The 19,139-nt window shown below is 41.6% G+C and overlaps 1 protein-coding gene across 1 annotated transcript; it reads left to right on the forward strand.

Annotated features, from left to right (window-relative positions):
* Positions 1–825: 825 nt before the first annotated feature.
* On the forward strand, positions 826–13,757 carry TCN1 (transcobalamin 1). Its single transcript, XM_024749452.1, has 9 exons — positions 826–937; positions 3,514–3,693; positions 4,716–4,856; positions 6,239–6,394; positions 7,657–7,844; positions 9,994–10,180; positions 11,347–11,533; positions 13,405–13,523; positions 13,696–13,757. Exons 1-9 carry the CDS (start codon positions 826–828, stop codon positions 13,755–13,757), a joined length of 1,332 nt encoding a protein of 443 aa, XP_024605220.1.
* Positions 13,758–19,139: the final 5,382 nt, after the last annotated feature.

Below are 19,139 nucleotides of genomic sequence, written 5' to 3' on the forward strand. Positions count from 1 at the left end.
CGTTTTACAACCTCCTACCTGGAACCCATAGTTTCCACATAGGAACTTTTGTCCACGGATGGCTGCTAAGATTACTGTTGCTGTGGGGTTATATATGAGAGACCTCCTGTTCCACCATCTTGCTGACCCAGAGCAAACATTGTAAAGCCAAACAGAGTATTCTCTAATAGTTTTTGGAAGAACTATGATAGACACTTCCTACATGTAGCATGTAGCATCCTTCCTGGCACACCCCAAATCCACATTTGATATGTATCTCTATGGTTTTCCTCCTGGGCTAGAAAACTCTCAGGGCATCTACCTTAGGAAAAAATCATAGGTCAAAAACCACTATGCTTAAAATAAAAAATAATAATAAATAAATAAAAACATTATGCCAAAGACCTTCCCATGTGCCAGGCTCCCCCATCCTGCCTGTTCCAACTTCAGACTTACAACTTCTACTTCCATTTTTATATGTTGTAAGCCCTTGCCCCCATCAAATCCAATCTCTCAGGAGACATAAATAAAATACAACCAAAGTGGAATGGGAAAGAGAGAACATTACTGACAACAGTCATTCACATAGTTTATTCTCATTGGGCTGAAGGCAAGTAGGGAATATGAATCCTAAAGTTTGGGGATAGGAAACAAAGAAAAATTATTTCCTCATTCTCCCTGACTATACCTTTCAAGTCTTCTTCCTGGTTTATTACGTTATTTGGACAAACACACTTGACCACACCTCCTGACGTTACTCAATATTTGCTTGAGTGAAAGAGACTGAGGCAAACTGAAGGAGCAGCACTCATTACCCTCTGTCCATCACCCAGTAAACAGCCAGCCATGTCCTCACCATTCCTGTACACTGCTGGAGAGATGAGACCATCACACCAGCTGCGCCTACTGGGGCTGCTATTGTTTTCTCTTATTCCAAGTCAACTATGCCAGATCTGTGGTGAGTATGGTTTGACCTAAAATCGCTCTAGCATGATAGTCTGAAGACTATTGACAGGGAACTTTGTATAGAGTTACCTGAGAAAAGACCCTATTCCAATTCTGTATGCTGTTGGACTCTATGAGTAATGTGAAGCGTGGCAGGAGATGGTGAGGAAAGTTCCACAATGTACGTTGTTTTAAGAGGGATCATAGATTCAACATTAACTTGCCTAACCCTTCTTCCTATGCTAAGATCCTTTCTACCACAACAGGCCTGCCCAGTAGCTGTCTATTCTTGTTCATTTTCAGTGATAGAAAATTCATGACCCAGAAATTATTCAAGATCATGGAAAGGTCTCTTTTGATTCTGAGATGCAATCTATTTTTCTGAAGTTCAGCCTATGGGTTTTAGGTTAACTCCTTGTTTAACTACAAAGAAAAAAATAATGTTAATAATCTCTTTCAAATAACGAAGACTGTTCTCTTGTCATTATTGAGTTCAGATATTCCAAGCTACACAACTTCTTCTTTTCAACTCTTCCCCACAGGACGTGGGTAGAAACCCATCATCTCTCCTCTGCACGTAGGCTCCAGAGAGTATGTGATTCTATTTCAAAAATACTAACTAAGAGAAAGAAAAACTGGGTTCAGGTGTAGTCTGACCGCTTAATAGCCAAATGATCCAATGTTTCTGAATTTTTTTAGCTTCGTCTATAAATGGAGGATAATCAGGGAAAGGTGTTGAAGCAGGTGATTTCTTAAAGTCCGGTATAGCTCACAGGTGCATGATTTCTCTCTTATAAGTCTTTACCCTGGAATTGAGCTTCAAACCAGTCCAAAGATGGTGCCACAATGTGGTGTCAGCTGTGGCTACATCTTCCTGGTCTCTACAGCCCACGAGAAGCAATCCATCGCACAGCAGAAACACTAAAGTTCCAAGTCTGCCAGCTCTAATTGTTCTTCCTGGCCTGTCATTTCTTCTGTTGTATCCTAAGAACAGGGGGTCTCCATGGAGGCTTTGGAGTTTCATTCATTGTACAAAATAATTAACTTTGTTTTTAGTGGTTAAGGAAGCTGATTTGAGCTGTTGACCAGGAACTAAAAAGTCTATTTCAGGGCCAGAAAATCCGCTAAACTGGATGCTTCCACGAAATCTCAGAGGTGACTCACAATTGTCCAGTTGTGCCTGTAACAAACCGTGACCCTTCTACAATCACTCCATTCAGATCTTCCCGACTCTCTCTTTTAAAGTGAAGAAAGGTGGGCAAGGAAAATAACCTTTCCTGGACTCTCTAAGTATAGTGATCCTCAGAAACTCGAGTTGAGCTAGAGGTAATAATATGTACAGTGTTTTTTAGTTTACTTAGTGGGGTTTTTTTTGTTCAATATCCATGGAGTAGGTGTTAATATCCACCATTTCAACTGAAGTCAATAAAGTTACATAACTTGGGACTGCCCTGGCGGCGCAGTGGTTAAGAATCCTCCTGCCAATGCAGGGGGCACGGGTTCGAGCCCTGGTCTGGGAAGACCCCACATGCCGCGGAGCAACTAAGCCCGTGCGCCACAACGACTGAAGCCCGCGCGCCTAGAGCCCGTGCTCCACAACAAGAGAAGCCACCGCAGTGAGAAGCCCGTGCACCGCAACAAAGAGTAGCCCCCACTCGCCTCAACTAGAGAAAGCCCGCGTGCAGAAACGAAGACCCAACGCAACCAAAAATCAATAAATTAAAAAAAAAAACAAAAGAAAGTTACGTAACTTACCCCCAGTTATAAGTTAAGGAGCAAAGAATCCAGCCAAGGTCTGCCTGAACTCAGGGTTCATATTCTTCTCACGATTCCACAAACCCATGAGATAATCTGGAGATGGGTAGGATTTTCTTAAGATTATGGTCAAAGAATATTTAGAAATGTTTTCAGTGATAGTTAACTCTTCCTATTCTCCAGTTCCTGGGGGGTCCGGATTCTCCTTTTATTTCCACAATGTAATGGGACTCCCTCCATCCTTACCCCTGGGATTTGGACACATCTTAGGCTAAAACCAGAAGGTTTTCCAAAGGGTCCATAATGCTGAATAACGATCTTGATGCCTGGCCAGTTGGGCAATCAGACAATGCAGCTTTGGACTCAATCACCAATGACACGTAGAATTTTTGCCTTCTTTCTCTTCTCTCTTCTTCCCTTCAGCATTAACCCAAGTGAATTAGAAGAAGATGGAGAAGGAAACAACTGACTCTAGAAAGTAGATTGGGCTAGGCTCCAATTACCAAGGTCTCTTTAAGGATACCTTCTCTAGGCCTCAAATTAGGTAACGGTACTAGATCTACCAGGCAGGACTTATATTCTGCCAGGACACAATGGTAAGGCCGAATAGTTGTTAAAATAGTTACACTTCCATGCTGGTTGGCAAAAAAAGTAATACCTGGCAGAGCGGGGCTCCAGACCCACCTTTGTATTGTTACAGCAACACTGCCAGCGACTCCTGGAAGGGTCTATGCCTGTGCCATATCTGTTACTAAATCTTTTAATATCATCCCTGTTCCTAGCCCTAATATTTCATGAGTGTGTGTTTCTTATTTCCTCCCTCCCTTGCCACAGAGGTAAGCAGAGAAAACTGCTCCTATCTAAATCCTCTAGTAAACACAATGGTAAATGCAAACTATACCAAAGGAATCCAAAGTGCCAACATCCTGTTGACCTTCAGACTTGTTCAGATTCAGAACCAAAGGCTAGAACAACAGCTGACTCAACAAATTCAAGAAGATATAAAAAAAAGAGGTGAGTGCCTATATTCCCCGGAAGAGTTAGGAAAAGACTTACCTATCTATAAAGATGATCTCCAGTGAGTTCTAAAAATTGTGTGTCCAAAACATCCCTGATACATCAATCTTAGCTGTAGAAAACTTGAGGTGAACAGGGGTAGATATAAAATGTAGTACACATGAAACTTATTTAATGTTATAAACCAATGTTACCTAAATTTTTAAAAAATCTAACACAAGTATGTAGTGGGGTTTTTTTTGATAAGGTTCACATGAAATTCAAAAAAAATTTGAGATGACACAAAGGTACCTCAAAACATCAATCCCCTGCCACTTACTCTAGAGCTAGGCCTTCCTTCTTTGAGCCCTGAAAATAATATTCCTTCAAGAAGTTACAAGGAAAAGCAAAAGAAATTATAGATTCTCATCCATTAAGACTGTTATATGATATAGTTGAGTTCATGACCAGAGAGGGTGTGGACCACAACCAAGAAAGCTGACAGCAGAGAGGCAACCACAGAGCAACAGAGATGTGGACTGGGTTTGAGACCAGATTCCACTTTGAGCCTTTCTTTTCAATATCGAGCTTTAGCTTTCTAATGAGTATAAGGGGGAAATACACCACCCCCACCTACCTAACAATATCATTGTGAGAATTAGGAGCAGCCTGAGAGTTTGGACACTCTCTAAGGCAGAGCATACAAGTCAATTATTCCTATCCAGGAAAGACGGCACCCACAAGGAGAGAAAATCCCAAGGCTTTATTATTTATCTGTTTTTATTCTTTGTTCATTTTTATAAGGATTACACGATTCCAAAAATAACCCATAATTTCATGGGAAAGATTAAGATCTCGCTTGCATTTATACAGTACTGCTAGAAAAGGCTCTGTTTTGGGGATAAAGAAGAGAACAACAAAATATTAGTAAAGAGTAGAACAGGAGAAAGGAGTGACAGCAATAGAAGTCTCCAGGAAGACAGGAGGCCAAAAAAATTATAAGCATGTACCTTGTTTAACTTGAATACTTTTCTTTTCAGAGCCAGAGATAACCTCAGGAGAGCTTGCCTTGGCTATCCTGGCTTTGGGAGCGTGTAAAAACTCTAGTGAAGTGTTTATACGTGATGCTCATCTGGTTAGCAAACTAGGAGAGAAATTCAAAGCAGAAATTGAGAATATGGGTGAGAACCAAATGTTCAGAGACCCTGGACATCCTTGTCTTTTCCTCTCCTGATTCAGAACTGTATGAAGTTTCCCCCTACTTTTTCCATCTCCTCTTCACTTCATTCATCCCACTGTACCTTTGAAGATCACTTTCCCTTCGTCCTTCTTTCAACATGCATCTTGAGTTTTCTTTTCCAATATGTTCAACTGAGCATTGACCTTACGTAGGATGATGAATGCACACACCAACACACAAACATACAGGTCACAGTTCTCTAGTCCTCCAGAAGCTTGGCATTTAGACAAATTACACCAGAAACCGCTGAGCAATACAAGACACTGTGTCATAAGTATCAAAGCATATACATATGATTCTATAATATTACAAGGGCTAAAGATGGCAAAAAGTACTTTATCACTGGGAAAAATAGGTTGACCATCACAGCTGCTAGTGAGGTACATTCATGCATTCTAGTCCTAACTGTGTAACCACCTGGACATCAGGATAGTATTTTTTTTCAATTTTTATTGGAGTAGAGTTGATTTACAATGTTGTGTTAGTTTCAGGTGTACAGCAAAGTGAATCAGCTATACATATACATATATCCACTCTTTTTCAGATTTTTTCCCACATAGGTCATTACAGAGTATTGCCCTCTGCTATACTCTGTAATGTATAACAGTAGGTTCTTATTAGTTATCTATTTTATATATAGTGGTGTGTATATGTCAGTCCCAATCTCCCAATTTATCCCTCCCCCCCTTATTCCTTGGTAGCCATAAGTTTGCTTTCTACATCTGTGACTCTACTTCTGTTTTGTAAATAAGTTCATTTGTACCCTTTTTTTAGATTCCACATATAAGCGATATCATATGACATTTGTCTTTCTGTGTCTGACTTACTTCACTCAGTATGACAATCTCTAGGTCCATCCATGTTGCTGCAAATGGCATTATTTCATTCTTTTTTATGGCTGAGTAATATTCTATTGTATATATGTACCACATCTTTATCCATTCCTCCACTGACGGACATTTATGTTGCTTCCATGTCCTGGCTATTGTAAATAGTGCTGCAGTGAACATTGGGGTGCATGTATCTTTTCAAATTATGTTTTTTTCTGGATATATGCCTAGAAGCAGGATTGCCGGGAGTATTTTTTATAGCTTTAGTGCTGAACCTCCTCAGTTATAAAATGAGACGAGTTGAGTTGAATTTGGTGGCCCTTCAGAACCTTTAAATTTCTCAACTTTGCCGATGCTATGAGCAGTATCTCCCCTCTGTTATTCACCTCTCTTTAAATGTAAAGAAATGGAGATAAAGTAAGTAGAAATAAGTTAAAAATGTACTATTCCGGTACCACTTCCGTGAATAAGGTATTTCTTTTCTCTCTGCCAGAAACACACAGTGACCATCCACTGACTAACTATTACCAGCTCAGCCTGGCCCTCCTGGCCTTGTGTCTGTCCAATGGGAGCCACTCAATCACCAACGTCATTCCTTACTTCACTCCGGAAAATAAAAACTATTATTTTGGTGGCCAGTTCTCAGTAGGTGAGTCATTTAAACCCAATTCCCTTGGTTTCAAGGACACAGGCACCAACAGGCCTTGCCCTTTGAATTTTTCTACCTGTAAGTAGTTGAATTTTTTCTATCCTCTTTACCCTAGTCTCCTCAGAAGAGAATTTTTGTTTAGAAGAATGGATATTGAGTAGTATTTAAGCCTCTTTGTAGATGTGCAGTATAGTAGAAAGACGTGGTTCCTGCTCACACTTTTGAGTAACCAACAGATGTTAACTCTTGACTTTAATTTTCCCATCTTTAAAATGAGGACAGATCATGAGACTCTTCAGATAAGACATCTTAGGAACTATAAATGTTAGAGAAAGGGAATGCAGTGGAATTCATTTATCTCAACCCTGCCCCTTTCTCTCATCTATTGGGACCATTTGGATGTGTGGGATTACTTGAATAATAGAACCTCTCCAGTGGTCAGGCCCAATATTTTGATCAATAAAGTGCGTATCCACCATGGAGAAGGACCAGAAATTTCCCACTGGATCCGCTTACACATCCAAAAAGAAGTCCCCTTAAGACAAGCAGCGTTGTTGCCCTAGGGGCCCAGATCCACAAGCTCATTTTTCTCCAAGAAGTTCAAAGAAAACCACCATTCAGTGTCTCAGGATAGTAAGGAGAAAGTGAGCTTCTTATACTCCTTCTTCTATGAGAGAGGGAAGGCACCGTGCTTAAAGAACATAGAGGCAACCAAGTAACGAGCCAGGAAAAAAAGACCTTATCCTCCATCCTTCCAGTCTCTTGCCGCCTCCTCCCCATTAAGAAGGTTTACTGAATAAACTGCTCTCAAGCGCTATTTCTTAATCAGTCTAATGGAAACCTTGGAACTTTACAAAGACATATTTGTTTGGAGTATTATCCTGGGTTTTCTCAATTTCTTTGCCAATATGGCTAAAAGATAAAAAAAGATGAGAACAACCAGTGTGTAAAAGCAGACCATTCACGTGTTTGCACCTACAAATCCATATGTGTTTCTATGACCAAGATGTGAGTTTCTGAGGTACATGGCTATTCAACATAAGGAAAGAATCTTGCAATATTTGAGAGGCTAGTGCCAGAGGGATGAGTGCTGTATCCTGAAATTCTTCCCTCCCATCATTAACGAGCATGAGCAACCATCCCTGTTTGCCCAGATTTGTCCTGTTGTTAGTACTGAAAGTCCCACATACCAGGAAGCTACTCAGTCCGGGGTGAACCAGCATGGTTAGTCACCCTACCACCGGTGTTTTGCTTCCCGACAGATACTGGAGCAATGGCTGTTCTTGCCCTAACCTGTGTGAAGAGGAGAATAGAAAAGGAGGAGATTGAAGCAGATATAAAGGATTTAAACAAAACCAATGTTTATATAACATCCCTGGTAAATAAGATTCTGTCTGCAAAAAATGATGGTCTCTTTGGAAACATATTTAGCACAGGAGAAGCTATGCAGGTAAGTCAGAGCGTAAACCAAGAGACAGGGAAGGGATTCACGGAGAAAAGCAACATCTTCATCCTCCCTTACTGGCCTCCTAAAGACTTATTATCCATTCTGTTTCCTATACTGACTTTGATCTTACTCATGTGATTCCCCTCCCCTGCCTGAAACGTATTCTCCTCTCCTTTACCTTTCCATACCCGATGCTTCTATGAAGCGCTTCCTGACTCCATTTAAGAAATTCTACAGCCTATTACAATCTATCTTGTTGTTTTATCACATGCAGTTTCACACTTTACCATATACTATTGTTTGGCGTTTCACCTTACCTCCCAAATTAGGTTACTGGTATGGAAATAATAAGTGGTAGTGGCAGCTGGTATTTATTGACATTAAGTCATTAATGAACAACCACCCAGTGAAGAAAGAATTATTATCTCTATTTCCTAGGAAGTAATAATAATGAGTGTGAATCATGGAGTACCGGTAACTTGCCTAATAGTACAAAGCCAAAGAGCGATGCAGATTGTGATAGGACTGAAATAACTGGTTTCAAAACTCATACTCAATGCCAACACTACCCTGTATATGTTCTTTGAAGACTGAGAATTTATTCCTGCATTTACTCACTGATCAACTCAACTCTAAGGGGTTATACAAGAGGAGATGAAGAAAGGTTTATAGAAAAAAAAAAAAAGATTTCACCGAGTCTTTGGTATGAATTTGGGTCTGCTAGGCTGACTCAGGGTGAGAGGACTTTCAAAGGGAGAGAAGAAGCAAGGACAAAGGACAAAGGTACAAAAGAACATTCCATATTTTAGGAAGATCAAAATGTTCAGCACAAGGTGCTTGGGAAAAATTACAAGACGAGGCCGATGATGTAAGCAAGGGTCCAGTCATAAAGAGTGTTCATACTGTTGTTTCTGTTCACACTTGATAAGTTTGAAATTAATATAAAACCGTGGTTTCCCATTCTGGCTGCACGTTTGAATCACCTGGAGGAGCTTTTATAAAATACTAATGTTTACACCCCGCACCAACCAGTTAATACAGAAATTTAGGGGTGGAACATGGGCTTTGGTCTTGTTTAAAAACCCTACAGGTGGTATTCATTCACAGCAGGACCAAGAGCTGCTTACCTACCAGACAGTTTATAAGAGAAGATAAAATATGATGAGTTTTTTTTTTAATATCCCACAAATGCTGGTTGACTACTTGGTTATCTTTAAGAGACTTCAAGAAAAAAGGAAAAGGAGAACTGTCCTTCCTTGGGAAACCACAGAGCAACATCTTCAAGTTTAGTCCATTTTAGTCCTTGTCTTACTCACTCTAATACCCTCTTAATTTTTCCTACCCTGTAATTCTGCCCCTTCAGTCCGGTTTATATCTGCTGCCTGGATAGTTTCTGTTCAAGAACCTGTTAGACTTCCCACTGTCAAGCAAATGATGGCAGACACCGCACCGTGAAATTCAAGAGTCTACCAATCTGGTCCCAACCTCCTTCTCCGGGCTGTCCTTCCACAATTGCCCTGAGTGTTCCCTCTACACCAGTTCTCCTAAGCCAGGAGGAATCCTCTGGGGATTTTACTAAAACGCATATACTCTCATCATGGCCAGGCCAGGCTCTGGCCATTCCTACTTTATCCCCTTTGGTCAGGTTGTTGCCTCCTCATGTCACCTACTGAAATGCCATCATACCACCAAGCCTATTCAAGTACTGCCTTCTCCACCAAGCCTTTCCTCAGTCTCACTAAATGTTTATGAGCTCTTCCTCTTTGGAACGGCCATGCCGCTAGATGCTTCTCTTAGGGCGTTCATCTTAGGGACTCCTTTACAAGAATCTGTTCACACTATTTATGGATTGCCTCCTATATGACAAGTACTGTTTCAGCATCAGTGGTACAAGAGTAAATACGGTAGAGAAAGTCTGTTCTCATTGACGCTATGAGAGTTCGTGTGATTTAACAATTTCCACCTCCCCACCCAAACTAGCTTATAAGCTTCTTGATGGCGGGAAAGGTATTTTAGTGGTCTAAGGTGGTTCCTATGTAGTCAATGTCCAACAAAGATTTACTAAATTAGTTAGATGCAGGCTTTCCCGTTATGTGAAGTTTCTCTCATTTATTCTCATTCTCTCTCTCTCTCTCTCTCTCTCTCACGTTAGGCTCTGTTTGTCTCATCAAACTATTACAAAAATAAACGGAATTGCCAAGAAACTCTGCACACAGTACTTCACAACGTCTTTCAGGGAGCATTCCGTCTGCCAATTGCTGCAGCCCAGATCTTACCTGCCCTGATGGGAAAGACCTACTTGGATGTCAACAAAAACTGTTCTTGTGCCTGCAGTCCAGGTATAGCAGTAATGAGCAAACTGTTTTGCCTTTCAGCATAACACCCAAAGTGTATGAGACTTAGGTTTCCTCAGGGACCAGAAGTGACCAGTTAAACCTCTGAAGCATAACAGTTCCCAGATAGAACTCAGTCCTCCATATGTGATCATAACCACCGGAGGATTTGTCCTTAACAGAGTAGTAGATGCTGTTCTTGGTTCAAACACTGATGAACAAGGTAGACTTTATTAAAGGACGTCTATCTCCAAAGGGATGTTTTCTGACTGCTGGATACAGAGATTTTCTAAGCATCATTCCCATCCTAAAAAGTATGGTGTCGCTGACTTTTCATTATGCTCAATGAGTGGTCCCTCAGAGACATAAGACATTAATGTGGAAAGAATATGGCAGTATTATAAGAAAATTGCAGCATGAATCATTAATCAAACAACTGATTTTGCAACCAGGTACAAAGAAAGAAGACTTTTCCTTCTATCTATCTTGTTCATTTCTGGTTCAGGCACATGTAGGTTTAGGGATCTTAGACAAAATGTTTAACTTCTAAGCTTCAGTTTTCTACTATAAGAAATGCAAATGATAACAGTATGTAACATAGGTACTTGTAAGGACTGAAGGAGGAAATCCCTGTAAAACGATCAGTGCAGTGCCTGGCACATAATGTTTTCAATAAATGTTAAGAAATAAAAAGGCCAGGAATTGGGAAAAAACAGGGGAAGGGCACTAAGAGATACAAACTTCCTGTTGTAAAATAAATAATTCACGGGAATATAAAGTACAGCATAGAGAATATAGTCAATAATATTGTAATAACTTTGTATGGTGACAGATGGCTACTAGACTTTCCATGGTGATCAGTCCGTAATGAATATACATGTCGAATCGTTGTTTTACACCTGAAACTAACATAATATTGTATGTCAACTACACTTCAGTAAAAAAATTAAAAGGCAAAAAAAAAAGGGGGTGGGAAGCATTGCTATATGCTGCACCAAAGCAAAAAAAAAAAACAAAAAACAACAGGAGCCCCTGTGGGAAACGGGAGATGGGGTAATTGAATTGTATAAAGGGAAAGAATCATTGCATAGGGCTTGGATAGGTGTGCAGACTCTAACCTCATTTTTATTATTCCTTATAATAATTCTTCTCTGCCCTTCTGTCTCTGCCAGATAAATTCAACATCTCCACTGATAAGCCTGTACCTGTGACACCTACTATCTCGCCCTCGAATATTTCAGTCAACTACTCTGTGCGAATCAATGAAATTTTCAATTCCACCAAAGTCACCGTGAGAAAGGGTTCTGTCTTCCTTGATGTGATGATGGCAGCTCAGAAACAAAATAAGGCTGCATTTTGGTAGGTCTGTACATAACCTAAGGTTAAGGAATTTAATGTGATTATGACTCAGCAAGAATACATCTGCACCTGAATACAATGTACATTTAAAACACCTCCCGGTGAGTACTTTTGCTGTTCACCAACATCGCACAGCCGGGGTTAAAAAAAGGGAGGTGAAATTTTTCCTCCTCTAGCATGTAGCAAGTATTAAATTATTGCTCACTGAATAGATAAATAAGAACCAGGGATCCCTCTTCTGTCAGTTAAACTCCTTCAATAAATAGAACCTCTTAAGTCAGACATTTTGTGTCTGGAACAGTGGGTCTTAACTCTTTTTGAATCACTGACCCCTTTGAAAGTCAGATGAGTGAGATTCTCATCCCAGAAAAAGGAATATACACACAAAATGTGTCATTTAAAAAAAATTTTTATTTTATATTGGAGTATAGTTGATTAACAATGATGTGTTAGTTACAGGTGTACAGCAAAGTGATTCAGTTATACCCATAAAAGTGTCCATTCTTTTAAATTGTTTTCCCATTTAGGTTATTATAGAATATTGAGCTGAGTTCCCTGTGCTATACAGTAGGTCTCTGTTGGTTATCTATTTTAAATATAGTAGTGTGTACATGTCAATCCCAAACTCCCAGTCTATCCCCCACCCCCGCTACCCTTTACCCTTTACCCCTGGTAACCGTAAGTTAATTCTCTAAGTCTGTGAGTGCAAAACTTGTCATTTATGGTTTTTTTACATGTGCGGTTTTTATAATTTTTTTTTTTTTTGGCTGCGTTGGGTCTTCATTGCTGCATGCAGTCTTTCTCTAGTTGCGTCAGGTGGGGGCTTCTCTTCGTTGCAGTGTGCTGGCTTCTCATTGCAGTGGCTTCTCTTGTTGCGGAGCATGGACTCTAGGTGCACGGGCTTCAGCAGTTGTGGCATGTAGGCTCAGCAGTTGTGGCTCGTGGGCTCTAGAGCACAGTCTCGGTAGTTGTGACACACCGGATTAGTTGCTCCGCGGCATGTGGGATCTTCCCGGACCAGGGCTTGAACCTGTGTCCCCTGCATTGGCAGGCAGATTCTTAACCACTGCACCAGCAGGGAAGTCCCCAAAACTTATTATTTAAATCAGAGGTTTTACAAATGCCTCCCCCACCTTTCAGGAGGTTCATGGACTCCTAGATTAAGGTTCCCTGACCTAGAGAGTTCAAATATTAAAATTAAGATATTGACTCTGCTTCTGAAAAATATGGCTTATTTGGCTCCTTAAACCTAACTGACAATAGCTTACTGTGTTTAATAACGTGCTGTAAGCTGCGACAGAGAAAATCGTATATATATGAAAATATATGTCTATGTGTATATATATAACCATAAAGCCTGCTTTTAAGTGTTCCCAGGAAGGTAGAAATGTGAGTAAAGAATGTGAAAAAGACATTGACTATGTCACTTTTTAATAAACAGGTATGAATTACTAAATTATCCTTTCCTGTTCCTCTTTCCTCAATGTCTCTAGGACAACCAATTAACACTTTCTTGTACTGCTTTAGTGTCTTCATCAGTTACTGTCTTGGGTAGAAGATTCGAAATTGTTGATGGCAAAGTGTCTACTATGGCGGGGAGGAGGGGCAGAAACCAGGGGAATCATTTCTCTAATTTTGCATGGATTGTAGAGGGCCTGCATCAGAATGACCTGGAATGTTTATAAAATGTGCAGATTCCTGGTCCCAGCCCAGACCGACAGAATCAAGGTGTCTGGGGATAGGGCCAGGAGATCTGCGTATTCTGAAGCATCTTCAAGTGATTCGTAGGTATGTTAAAGTTTGAGAAACGCCCATGGAGAGTTGCCTTCGACCATCCTAAGTTCCTGTAACCCATTCACTGTCCCCCACAGTTTCGAAATGGAGGACGGCCCATGGGGGCCCTACATCACCTCTGTTCAGAACATAAGCGCCAACAATAATGACAGAACCTACTGGCAACTTCTGAGCAATGGCCAACCGCTGAGCCAAGGTAAGGGAGAGTACGACAAACAACGCTACGGAGTGAGATGCCCAAAGCATTCAGGTGTGAGGGGGTAAGCTTTGGCGGGGAACATGCCAAGGAGCTGGGAGAGCCATATCCATTATCTGATGATTTGGTGGTCAAATCATTTGACCCACTTCTCCTTCTTCTTCCTTTTCAGGAGCTGGGAGTTATGTTGTCAAAAATGGAGAATATTTGGAGGTTCGTTGGAGCACATACTAATAAACCCAAACCATCCTCAGCTGGGTCTAACCCATTTGTAGTGAGATTCCATGCGGAAATTGATCTTACACCTTCCTTTTCACTTATCTCGACCCCAATAGCATAGTCAATAACCTCTAATTCTCACTTCGCATGTTCAATAAAAGATCAACAACTATACAAAAAGAGCATGTTCTAATAATTTCATAGCAAAAGGGAATTACTATTAGAGAGAAGACTACCTCAGGAGGAAACAAAGTGAAAGAGATTAGACCCACTTGTCTAATAAACTGAGTTCTACTCAAGGTTTCCCTGCTAACTATCTGGGTGACCTTGGGCAACTGGGGAAAATGGAGATAAAGTTCTAGGTTTAATGGTGCAGCAGCAACCAATGAGATCAAGGAGAAAGTTCATACATAGGGAGACTGAGCTTTCTGAGACCCAGGTGCAAGGGAGGAACTGAGTGGACATATCGGCCTCATACAGGCAGTGGGTAGAGAGAAAAATATTGCCCTGGAGAAAGGGAGAAATGCGAGGCTTACACATAAAAGTCAGTCCACAACGTTTGAGGAACACTTTCATCCCCTCCTCCAGCTGCCTCCCCTGGGTCCCACTTGTTCTCCCACATTTATTTTCCTTTCATTTCACCATAAAAATCACCCTTATAGTCATATCATCAAAATACACATGTAAAAAAAAAATGACTCCAATGTTTATTTCAGCAGAATTCACTTTAAAGAAAAAGTTGTATCGTGTCTTAGCATGAGCTGGGTTACACCTCTTACTGAGTACCTGAGCTAGGTGCACATTCAGTCCGGAACCAGAAGTGCCTTTAAGAAGCCGGAGGACAAAAGGTGCTTCAGATAAAGCATAAAGTAATCCATTTAAAATCACCTCCAAAAGAAAGAGCCCTTTAGGTAGAATTAGTTAACTTATTTCAAAAATGCCTTCTTCATTGCTCCTTGTGCTTTCATGATACTCTTCTCCCCCTCCACCAGTAACCCTGATTCCTACACACAGTAACCCTCTTCCTACACACTGCTTTCTGGCACTGATCTTCAACTCTCAGGTTCAGCTCTGCCCTGGCCTTCATTAACCGGGTGTGACAGATGCCTTCACAGCTACACAGCAAGGGATTCCATCCTCTTGGGTCTGTGTCACATCTTGAAAGCAAATTAGAGACCGGGGGGTCTCCATGGTGCTGTGAGCATGCAGTACCAGCTGTCAGATCTATTTGTAGACTATACAATCTATGTGAAATTGAAGGATAATGGTTTAGGTCACAAATATGCAAACTATTAGGACTGGCATTGCTGTCCATCACAGTGTGACCATACAGTTTATCATCCAACCATAACTCTGTTAAGAGTGAAAGTGAACATTATTAATAAATATACTCAGAAAAAAAAAACCAGATTAAAAACTGTGACTATCCTGGGAAAACCAGAACATATGGTCAATGTTGTCCATAAAGGAAGCTCAAGCAAAAAATATAAACACAGGGGCTTCCCTGGTGGCGCAGTGGTTGAGAGTCCGCCTGCCGATGCAGGGGACATGGGTTCGTGCCACGGTCCGGGAGGATCCCACATGCCATGGAACGGCTGGGCCCATGAGCCATGGCCGCTGAGCCTGCGCATCCGGAGCCTGTGCTCCGCAACGGGAGAGGCCACAACAGTGAGAGGCCCACGTATTGCAAAAAAATATATATATATATATATACACAAATATGTCAAAATAACAGGAAATATTGCCCCTGAAATAACCAACGAAACTGAATCTCAATGTAACAAAGTTGCAGTGGGTCTCTCCAACGTCCCTAACTCTCTCTCAATGATTCTAGCTCATTTTCTGTAATATTCAGTCAATACCAGTAAAGCACCCAATTTATGTTAGGCCTATTTTCCCAAATGTGGTACAAGAAATTAAACTCATTGGTATACCAACATGGAGTCAAGGAACATGCCATCACAACATTAAAGTCATTTTCTTTTCAATTCTCATTTAATTCTGATTGGATTAAATATCAAACCTCACTTTATGCCACTATGTTTTCCAACACTCCCCTCTAGCACTGCTAACCTCCGTTTCTGATGGAGAAAGATGAGTTTCTCCCAGCCCATGGTCTTTAAGTAGAAGGTAGTAATACTGTAGTCTGATAGGAATGCCTTCAATCTCTGAGACAGACATGAAGGTCAATGGAATAACGTTTCTTTAGCATTCCACTAACATTGGCCAGTGAAACCTAGCTCTGGCCACACACTTGCATTCGGAGAAGATCCTATAGCTTGAGATTATGTCAGAACCTAGACTGAGTCTGAGGGGAGAAACTTACACCTGCAAAGAAGTAATCAACACAAATAAACCTTTCAGATGTCCAGAGAGAATCTCAGTGCTTTGATACCAGAAAATGAGGCACAGGAAAAAACAAACAAGGAAATAAATCAATAAGTCCAGTCAAGAGTTAACCAAAGACTATCAAAACATACACTTTAAGAAACTATAGAGGAGATTGGTTCAAGATGGCGGAGTAGAAGGACGTGCTCTCACTCCCTCTTTCAAGAGCACCGGAATCACAACTAACTGCTGAACGATCATCGACAGGGAGACACTGGAACTCATCAAAAAAGATACCCCACATCCAAAGACAAAGGAGACGCCGCAATGAGACGGTAGGAGGGGCGCAATCACAGTAAAATCAAATCCCATAACTGCTGGGTGGGTGACTCACAGACTGGAGAACACTTATACCACAGAAGTCCACCCACTGGAGTGAAGGTTCTGAGACCCACGTCAGGCTTCCCAACCTGGGGAGCAGTTAGAATGGGCTTCATCAGAACATCTACAAGCAACAAATGCTGGAGAGCGTGTGGAGAAAAGGGAACCCTCTTCTGGGGTTCCTGTTCTGAAAGTTATTGGCTAATGGAAACAACTGTGTCAACATTAGTCTTGAAGCAATACCATGGCTGTAAGGTAATTTACAAGAAAGTGTATGTTCAAAGAGCAGGCACACCAGGTGTGCACGGGTTATCTCAGGATGTTTATAAGCAGGCTCTGGAACCCAAGGTCAGCACCATGCTGGTTCCTAATCCTGTATTAGATTCTTACTGCTGCTCTAACAAATTACCACAAATGTACTGGCTTAAAACAAAGATAGATATATTCTCCTACACTTCTGGAGGTCAGCAGTCTGACCTGGGACTCACTGGGCTAAAATCAAAGTGTTGAAAGGGCTGTGTCCTTCAAGAGCTTCTCGGGGGAGAATCCATTTCCTTGTGCGTTCCAGCTTCTGGAGGAATCCTGCGCTCCTAAGCTCACGGCCCCGCCGCCTTCAAGGCCAGCAATTGTATCATGCTGACCTCTGCTTCTTTCATCGCATCTCCTTCTCTGACTCTAAGTCTCCCGCCTCCCTCTTTCACTTATGGACCCCTGTGATTATATTGGGTCCATCGAGATAATCTACAATAGTCTTCCTATTTTAAAGTCATTTTAATAATGACCTTAATTCCCTTTGTTATCGACCAGGGTTTTTGGACTCCTTAGTCAGTAGAAATTGATCAGAGGCCAGACAAGAAATTCAGGCAAGGCTTTATTGGGACCCCTGCTACAGCAGGGGGCAGCAAGAAGTACCATGTTCCCTTGCTAGCTGGTTCCTTACGTGGGGGTGAAGGTAGGGATGTGTCCGGGGCTCGGGCCGGGGGGTGGCTAGGTGGTCTGCCCACCCCTCCCCGAGCAGGAACAAGCTGGTTCCTTACGTGGGGGTGAAGGTAGGGATGTGTCCGGGGCTCGGGCCGGGGGGTGGCTAGGTGGTCTGCCCACCCCTCCCCGAGCAGGAACAAGCTGGTTCCTTACGTGGGGGTGAAGGTAGGGATGTGTCCGGGGCTCGGGCCGGGGGATGGCTAGGTGGTCTGCCCACCCCTTCGGCGGTATTGTGCATAGGAGGCATGCGTAGTACCCTGCTTTTGCTCCCAGCTCTTCAGAGGTGCCAGTTGAGCTTCTTTGATCTTTTCGTCCAGAATTTGCCCCAACTGCACATTCATGAAGTTATTTTTAGACCCTTATAGTTTCTTTGTATTTTGTTGTTCAAGGAGACGTTTGTCCAGGTCCAAGCGTTGCAGCACAGCACAAAGGGTCCCAGGTCCCAGCCTGTCTCACCTTTACCATGTAACTTAGCATATTCACAGATTCCAGAGATTAGGATATGGACGTCTTGGAGGTGGGGGAATTATTCTCCTCCTTCGTATGGCATACAAGGCTCTCTACCATGCAGACCAAAACTGTCTTTCTGGCTTCATCCCCCACCAAATGCTGTGTATTAGTGATATATGGCTGTATAACAAGTCACCCTAAAGCTTAATGGCTTAAAACAACAACACTTATTATCTCACAGTTTCTATGGGTGAGGAATCCAGGGACAGGTTACCTGGGTCCTCTAGCTCATGGTCTTTCATGAGGCTACAATCAAGATATCGGCTGGGGCTGCTTACATCTCAAAGCTCAACTGAGGAAGGATCTGCTTTCAAGCTCATTCTCGTGACCTTTGGCAGGATTCTTTCCTCCCTGGCTGTGGGATAGAAGCTGCTCTCAGTTCTTCGCTGCACCAGCCCCTCCATGAGGCAGCTTACAGCACGGCAGCTGCTTCCTCAGAGCAAAAAGCAAGAAGAGCGGGAGAGGCTGCAAACAAGACGGAGCCGGTCTACTGCAACCTCATCCCATCACTTTTGCTGTATTATATTTATTAGAGGCAAGGCCAGCCCACACGCTAGAGAAGGGGATTAATTACCTAAGAGCATGAATGCCAGGAGGTGGGAACATGGGTCGATGTTAGAAGCTGTCTAGCACACCCCAATACGTATCCTGTGTTCTCACCTATGAAACCACCAAATTAGTCCAAGAAAGAAAAAAAATGCTTTTTTTTATCACCCATGCTATATATTTGTTCATTAATTCACTCGTTCAAAAAGTATTCATTTGATAATGCCACTTGCAGCAACATGGATGGACCTAGAGATTATCATACCAAATGAAGTCAGACAGAGAAAGACAAATATCATAAGATACTCACATGTGGAATCTAAAATATGATACAAATGAACTTATTTACAACACAGAAACAGACTCACAGACATAGAAAACAAACTATGGTTACCAAAGGGGAGAGGGGGTGGGGGAGGGATAAATTAGGATTTGGGGATTAGCAGATACAAACTACTATATATAAAACAGATAAACAACAAGGTCCTACTGTGTAGCACAGGGAACTATATTCAATATCCTGTAGTAAACAAAATGGAAAAGAATCTGAAAAAGAATATATAACTGAATCACTCTGCTGTACACCAGAAACTAAAAAATGAAACGAAATAAATAAAATGAAATGAAAAAATAAATAAGTAATTTTTAAAG

Source organism: Neophocaena asiaeorientalis, unplaced genomic scaffold (genome assembly GCF_003031525.2).
Source record: "Neophocaena asiaeorientalis asiaeorientalis breed wild unplaced genomic scaffold, Neophocaena_asiaeorientalis_V1.1 scaffold43, whole genome shotgun sequence".
Taxonomy (NCBI): domain Eukaryota; kingdom Metazoa; phylum Chordata; class Mammalia; order Artiodactyla; family Phocoenidae; genus Neophocaena; species Neophocaena asiaeorientalis.

What these genes read in the sequence shown, in the direction of transcription:
- TCN1 (XM_024749452.1), top strand. Translation starts at nt 826, where the DNA reads ATGTCCTCACCATTCCTGTACACTGCTGGAGAGATGAGACCATCACAC. An exon ending in TCAACTATGCCAGATCTGTG is followed by an intron (nt 938 to 3,513) that starts GTGAGTATGGTT and finishes CCCTTGCCACAG; the next exon opens with AGGTAAGCAGAGAAAACTGC. An exon ending in AGCAGAAATTGAGAATATGG is followed by an intron (nt 4,857 to 6,238) that starts GTGAGAACCAAA and finishes TCTCTCTGCCAG; the next exon opens with AAACACACAGTGACCATCCA.